Here is a 7,758-nt window from a genome sequence, read left to right as displayed (position 1 = left end):
GCCCTTGACAAATTGGATTTTTAGGAATGGGAAGGTCGCCTGGCCCATTGTCTGCCAGCCATTCACTCCGCCTGATTATGCAGGAGGGTTAGGGAAAGGCTCCATGTGACCCTCTTGGATGGGACTCCGCAGCTGCTCGAGGAGCCAAACTCTCTCACCAAACTGTGCGCCCCAGAGCATCCCCCTGCCAAGGGGTACCCCTCCTGCTCCCGTTGAAAAGCCGGCGTTCGCACACTGCCGCGTCACTCTGCGGGCGGAGATAAGCCTGTGCTCATCCTCCCAGCCGCCGCTGCTGTCACTCCGGCCCCCTTAAGTAGTTGGGGTTCCCGAGAGCTCTCACCCAGAGGCAGCGATGCAAAGCAGCAGGGCTCCGGCCATCAGCGTCAGCGCCGAGAGCTGCATCCCGGCAGGGCTGCGGCTGGGTCCCGTGCCGGGCATCTTCAAACTGGGCAAGTACCTGTCAGACCGCAGGGAGCCAGGACCCAAAAAAAAGGTATTTTCCTACGGTCTCTCCTGCACCGCTGGACTTTGCTTTTTCGTTGGCTCTGGGGAAGACGGCTTGGGAGAAGAGGCTGCTATTCCCCCCTCCCTCTTCGATCTTCCCTTCTTAGAGAGAGCCAGGAAAGGAAAGGGAAGCGTTTCCAAAGCGTCCCGAGATGTCTCCACGCGGCTTTGCCAGGAAAGCCTGCCCGCCCGTACCCTCTCCCTCTCCTCCCCAGCGCCTGGCGCCCCGCTAGCCCGGCCGACCTCCTCGAAAGGCCAGGGGACCCGGGGGCTCTCCCGGAGGAGCGGACGCCCACCCGCCTTGGACACAGACGTGCTGAAGGCACCGCTGCAGCCCCGTGCCCGGTGCCGGTGGGCGCTGGTCCGGCAGCCCGGCCCTCGCCCCTCGGGGCTCTGCATCATTCATTCCCCGGCAGGGCCAGGACGTGCCACGCCTGGCTCCTGGTCCCTGGAACCCCGGCGAGAAGGGGGCACACGGCTTTCACAGCCTCCGGGTTTTGTCCGGGGAAGTAAAAGGGGGAGAGGCAGATGCACCGATTTACTTCTGCGTTTGGCTCGGGTTTGTTCCCCTCCATCCCTCTCTTCGGTCAAGGGTCTAGTGAGTCTTTTGGTTGGGGCCGGAGGGGAGCGCAAGGGGATAGAGGGGGGATGGTGGGAGGAGGCCTGTCCAGGGGCTCCACCGGGGGCAGCGGCGGTGTGCAGGTCTCAGGGCAACCCCAGAGCAGCTCGGCCTTCTCTCAAAGCTTTGGACCATCTCCTTCCCCCGGAGCAGAAAATAACCTGCATAACAGGAGCGGGAGGGGGTGACGACCACCCGGCTACATGCTCCGGGGTCAGTCGATGTCCGAGCTGTGAAGGAGCGAGGAGGAGGCGGCGGTGAAGGGTACTCGCCCCGTCCATCAGACTCCTCAGGGGGCTGCGGATGAGATGCCTCTTTCCACCCCCCGGGCAGCCGCGGCTCACGCGTTCCGCTCGGATTTTTAATGCCCTTTAATTGTTTTTAAACGCTCTGCCAGCCCACTCAAATTTATTTCTCATCTGGCTCCCTTGGTTTCTCCCTTTAGACTGCTTTGTTCCAATGACTTTTATTGCACGGTCATTCAGCGAATGTGCACTTCATTTTCTCTTTGTATAGCCAAGCAGATTATGAAGTATGGGGCTACAGAGACTTTGTAGCTAAGCAGAATCCTCTCCCTTTTCCCCCTCCCAGTCTTCCGACAAGTCGTATATGTCGCAATTGTTTTGCACTGTCTCAGAGGCTGCACAAACCCTTCCAAGAAAATAACATCTCACCTGGGCATTTAATATAGCGCTAAGCTAAATTCAGCAGCTGTGGCTGAACAAGGAGCGTTTGTGCCAGTGCGACCCAAGGGAAAAATCCTATTTTCCCTCGCAAGTGCTGCAGGTTTTAGCCGGGATCAGGCTCTTCCACCCTTACCCCCACAGAGAACAAGCCCACTCCAGGCCAGCACCAGCTTTCCCAAGGAACGTGCTGGTCGAGGTAGGTGCTACCTCAATCTAGGTGAGAATGAAAGAATCAAACTCGTGGTAAAATGAGGTGCTCTCGCCTCTGCTTCCCAGATCTGATGCCCAGACACCTGCTCGGTGTGGGAAAGCAGGTTTGCCGGGCAAGGCAGAGCACGCAGGCAGGCAGGGATAGAGGTAAGATTTTTTTTTCTTTTTGTTTCGTCTCGTGTGGAAGTGACAGCCGCCTGTCTTCCAGGTGCGGATGGTGAGAGGGGAATTAGTGGATGAAGCCGGGAGTTCAGCTCTGGAGTGGATAGGGTTAATCCGGGCTGCCCGAAACTCCCAAGAGCAGACACTGGAGGCTGTTGCGGATCTTCCAGGAGGACAGGTACCCCACTGGCGGCTCCGGGCCGGCCTACCACTTATCTCTTGTCACCTGTCTCCCCTCTCAAGCCTCCTGAAGAACTTTCTTTTTTTAACCTCCCAGATTTTCTACCGGGCTCTGAGAGATGTCCAGCCGGGAGAGGAGCTCACTGTCTGGTACTCCAACCCTCTGGCGCAGTGGTTTGACATCCCCGTCACGGCCACCCCGACGCACGACGAGAAAGGTACAGATGAGGGCATTGATTTCAGAGCAACCAAATTAAATGAAACAAACCAAACAAACTCTCTTTAATTGACATTTTAACGGGAACTCACTCAGACTGCGGTAGGTAAACGTTGGCCTTTCGAATCCGTGTCCTCAGAAAAATTAATGCCAGCACAGCTGCGGGGACTTTTAACCTGCCACCCTTTAAACTAAGACCCCATCTGCTTATATTTAAAGGGTGATCTATTAACTCGGTAGCGTATGGAAAGGGCCCCCGTGCCTCGAGTCCCTCCGTCATTGGCACAATCTAATGATCTTTTGATAGGCAAATGGGATTTCTCTGCAGCAACGGTAGTATTATGCGAGACAGTAAATTGGCTTCTTAGATTTTCAAAATGCCGCTTTCCTTTTTCAGAGCTACAGAGACACTTTTCAGATTATTTTGTGGACAGATCAAGGCAAGTCAAAACGGGTGGTAGTTGGCAGTTCCTAGAAATTAGGATGCATTAGATAAAAAATAATTTGGCATCTAATTACACTTAGATAAGGATATCCGAGGATATTGGAAAGGGAAAGACAGCCAACTGGGATCGCTTGTTTCAAGCAGCAAGGTGATTCTTAGCTGGAATTACACCAATGTTAACAAAACTGGTAAGGTGGCAGCACATTAAACGAGGTGAAAGAAGGAGAAACCCTTCAACGTTCATATATCGTGCTGGGCCGGCGGCAGGCGGACCGCTAATCCCGGCAGACCGCTAATCCCGGTCCCGGGAGGGGGGGGGGGTGGCAGCGTCTCGGTGCCACCTGCAGACACTCGCTCACCTCGGGCTAAGCCCGCTCCGCTGTAGTGGCGAGGGAACCCCGCCTGCTCCTGCCCTACGCAGAAGATCCGTCGGCCTGAAGGTGTCCCTGAGAAACGAACAAGAACCACCATTCGGGGAGGCGGCCGAGTCCTACCCCCCCAGGGCCGGCTACTCTGCGGAATAATCAGGATATGGCCTGGAAGGATAAATGCTGGAACGCCAGACGCTGGCAGCTCTCGTCCCATCAGTGTCCTGCGATGCATAAGATCCCGAATCCATCCTTTTACTAAAACCGTACTCGGAAAAGAAGTTCTTGGTCACCTCTGTGTCACCCCCCTGTAAAAGGCAGCGAGGCCATGCGGCTACGGAGGGCCACCCCTTCTAAAAGCTCTGGAGAAGTTTCGGATGCAGGAGGGATGTCACGGTACTCGGTTCTGTGGCCCCAGACCAGCAGCCCTTGCCAGTGGATGGGTACCAGTGCTTCTCGGCAAAGGAAAGAAAGCTCAGGTTTGCGAGCGGCACCCGGCATGTGGCATCTTCCTCGTCCCGTCGAAGTGAGGATTCGTTGCTGTCTTACCCTGCACACAGGCTCATAAATACGGGCTCAGAATAAGTGTATCAAAATGCTGAAGCATTTAACGATAGTACGTCGGAAAACAAAAGAAAACCGTGCGGAAGAAATTTTTTTTTTTTTTTTTAATACAAACAACAAAAAACCCAGCCCACATCTTTGGAAATCTTAAGTGTCTGACCCCAGTTATTTGGGTGTACCGTGATGAGAAAGAAGTGGTTTCCATGCTTTTTGTTTGTTTGTTTCGATTTTTGTCGTTGTATATACATATATATTTTTTCCCCCCAACTTTTTCCTCGAGTTACGGTTTATGGGCTGGAACAGAGCCGGGGAAAGCGCCTCATTCGGTGGCTCTCGGGATGCACCCGGTCTCTGGCCAGACAAGGCCAAGCCACCCCAGTGGAGAGACCCGCAAAGGCAAATGAAGGCGCCAAGACCGAGCCCTCGGGGATGCGTGGCCAATGCACGCTTTCGGTCCTTGCCACTCCTCTACCCCTTTTCTAGAGCATGGCGGTGGGATTGCAGCCGTGGTTACACTGCTAACCCCCCCCCCCCCCCCCCCCATCCAAGAAAACACGCGCCTGCCTGCCTGCCCCACTCCTCGACGGGGCAAATAACTCCCCCGCCCCCGAAGTCTACGAACTTCGTATCGCTTGCACAGCGCCGGACCACCTCTCTCACGGCAAGCCAGGAAAGACAGCAAGGACACAGACGACGAAACACACGCAGCACAGCTGGATCCTTCCAGGCGGGTTCGGGACTGAGTTTCCCACAGAGAGCGAAGCTTTCGACTTTCAGCCGCAGAGGTCCTGGATGCACTCACTGAGTTCCACCGGCTGATCCCGGGCATGAAAAGCCCTCTGAGGAGGATGGTAGCAGCCAGCGTGTCCCCCTCGGTGACCCACCCCACCCCCCCGGGTGCCCCGGAATGCAGCGCAGGGCCAAAGCCCCCGCATCCCAGGCCGCTTGTGCCCCGCCCCGTCCTCCAAAGAACTTCCTGGTGTCAGGACCGGGGTGCCTCTCGGTTCTGTGTGGTACTTGGCCTCACCTTTGGGGTTTCGGTGCATTAAGTAAGGAGTGAGGATCAGCTGGGGAAGGGGAAGGCGGGCAGCAGATCGGGAGAACATTTGTGAAAAGCTTTTTCGGTGTATTGAAGTGACTGAAGCTCGGGAAGAACGAGCGAGAGAGATGTGGATACACGTAGACAAATAAAAAAAGAGAGAACGAAGAGGGGAAGAGAAAATAAAAGGGAACGGGAAAAAATGGGGAAGGAAGGATTTAGGAAGTAGAGAGGAAGAGAAAGGAAGGAAAGGAGAGAAAGAGAGGTATTCAGACAGGTAGAGGAATTGTTTCACCGTCGGGGCTGGGGAGAGGCTACTGGCATTGTTTCTGGCAGGGGACATTGGTGACAGGAAGGGCAAGGTTGGGGAAAGAGAATCCTACGTCTCCGCCGTGCCGGCTAGTCATCACAGCCGCGGCCACCGAGGTCTGTTCCGCTTGAGAGAAGCCGAAGTGTTTAGGGGACGGGGCAGAAAGGGCATTGTCCTCTGAAAGGGAATGATTACATATGGCCCATACATATCGGATATTGTCTCGCCGCGTAATGAGGGGCTGACGATCATTAGATTGGCCTTTGTTCGCTGCAGCCGACTCCCTGACATACGCTACCTCCTCTGCAAACGCCAACAGATGGGCCCCCCGACAGACGACTCGAGGCAGCAGCTGCTCCCCCCCGGCGCCACGGCGCCCCGTCTGCGGGAGCGCAGCCTGCACCGCGCAGCGCCCGCACCGGAGGGACGAGCCGCGGTGGCGGGGATGCGCGGGGATGCGCGGGGATATGCGGCCACTTCTGACGTGCCCCTCCGCTTGCCTCTGCAGGGGAGGAGCGGTACATCTGCTGGTACTGCTGGAGGACCTTCAAGTACCCCAACAGCCTCAAGGCTCACGTCCACTTCCACTGCGCGCTGAGCCACGGCCGGCCCTTCCTCCACCACGACCACGGTCGGCCCTCCGCTGCCACTTTCGGCCTCCCCGCCAAGGAGCCGCCGGCCACCGCCCTGCGCGGCCACCCGCCCCCCGGCTGCGGCCCGCGGGAGCCCGTCAAGCGGGAGGCTGCCGCCGCCTCCCCGCCTCTCGCCAAGCAGGGGCTGCCCAAGAGGGCGGTGGGTAAGGAGGAGCAGGAGCGCGCCCTGGACATGAGCGTGGGGGCCGCCCGTGGGCCGGGGCCGCTGCTGGGCCCGGCGGGCGGCAATGGGCTGGCGCTCTGCACCGGGGCGCGTTCGGCCTTCCGCCCTGCCGGGCCGCTGCGGGAGGAGGCGCGGGGCGCCACCGCCCTCGGCTTCTCTAAGTTGCTGGGGGGGCTGAAGGCGGGACGCACCGCCGCCGAGGCACCGCCCAAGTGCGGGGCGCTGCCGGGCGAGGCCGCTCCCCCGGCGGCGGCAGCGGCGGCGGCAGCGGCGGCGGCGGGGCTGGCGTGCGGTGGCGGGCTACGGGCCTTTCCGTTGCTCTCGCCCCTGGAGGAGGCCTCGGCCTTCCGGCAGGTGGAGCGGGGGCTGCCCGCCGCCGCTCTGCCGCCCGCCCGCTACCCGCCGCTGCCCGGTGGGGCTCTGGAGCGGTTCGCGCTGCCGCCCTTCGAGGGGCTGAAGGCGTACGCGGGAGAGTGCGGGCTGCCGGTGATGCCGCTCACCGTCTACAACGGGGAGCTGCTGTACGGCGCCGCGCCCTACTACCCGCTGAAGCTGCACCTCGGCGGCCTCCTCAAGTACCCCGAGTCGGTGTCGTACTTCGGGGGGCCCGCGGCCGGGCTGCACGCCGCCGAGCTGGGCTCGCTGGCCAGCATCGACCGGGAGATCGCCATGCACACGCAGCAGCTCTCCGAGCTGGCGGCCGAGAAGGGCCGCGGGAGGCTGGAAGCTCTGCCGGCGGGAGCGGCAGGGGCGGCCGGCGGGAAGCCTAAGACCGGGCACTTGTGCCTCTACTGCGGGAAGCTGTACTCCCGCAAGTACGGGCTGAAGATCCACATGCGGACTCACACCGGCTACAAGCCGCTCAAGTGCAAGGTCTGCCTGCGGCCCTTCGGGGACCCCAGCAACCTCAACAAACACATACGCCTGCACGCCGAGGGCAACACGCCTTACCGCTGCGAGTACTGCGGCAAGGTGCTGGTGCGGCGCCGCGACCTGGAGCGGCACGTCAAGTCCCGGCATCCGGGGCAGAGCCTCGGCAAGGCAGCCGAGGACAAGAGTGACTCTGGCTACGCGCACCCCGAGCAGGAGCAAAAGACTGATAACGAGAGCGACGTGGACGTTTGCTTCACCGACGACCAGAGCGACCCGGAGAGTGGCAGCAGGAACCGCGAGCAGTGATGCAGGAGCCGACCGGGGCGGGGCGGGGAGAGCGCTGCAGACCCCCCTCCCATTTACTCTGAGCTCCCGGGGCGGTCCCACCGGAGGCCGTGTGGCGGGCAGCGCGGGCGGGCAGGTCCCCGCGGGCGGCGGGGCGTCCGGGAGTACGCGGGCTGCAGCCGTGATGCCGAGAGAGGGCTGGGGTGGGGGTGGGTGGGGAAACCCTGGCGGGCCCGGGATCCCATCGGGCAGGCACCGCTTCCCCATAGGCGCCCGTATTTCAGTGGCCATATATTTTTATTGTACCTTTGTGTCGAGGAAATTGTGCCTTTTTGAAACGATTTTTTTCTATGTGCTCTCCCGTCACTTGTTCCAGCGGTCCGACCCCCAAGGGGCTCAGCAGCAGCCCCGGGGTCTGCAAGCGCCTCTGGCATCTGTACACTTTATCTGACCCTCAGACGTGCTTTCTTGGGTCCTAAT

The 7,758-nt window shown here is 59.8% G+C and overlaps 1 protein-coding gene across 1 annotated transcript; it reads left to right on the top strand.

The window, feature by feature from the left end:
* Nucleotides 1–352: 352 nt before the first annotated feature.
* Nucleotides 353–7,299, top strand: PRDM13 (PR/SET domain 13). Its single transcript, XM_030447557.1, has 4 exons — nt 353–493; nt 2,228–2,359; nt 2,459–2,579; nt 5,813–7,299. The coding sequence occupies exons 1-4, from the start codon at nt 353–355 to the stop codon at nt 7,297–7,299; spliced, it is 1,881 nt and encodes a 626-aa protein (XP_030303417.1).
* Nucleotides 7,300–7,758: the final 459 nt, after the last annotated feature.

The sequence above is a fragment of the Calypte anna genome, chromosome 3 (genome assembly GCF_003957555.1).
Source record: "Calypte anna isolate BGI_N300 chromosome 3, bCalAnn1_v1.p, whole genome shotgun sequence".
Lineage (NCBI taxonomy): Eukaryota > Metazoa > Chordata > Aves > Apodiformes > Trochilidae > Calypte > Calypte anna.
The sequence above is the reverse complement of the archived record's forward strand: the minus strand, read 5'-3'. Positions and strand labels throughout refer to the sequence as shown.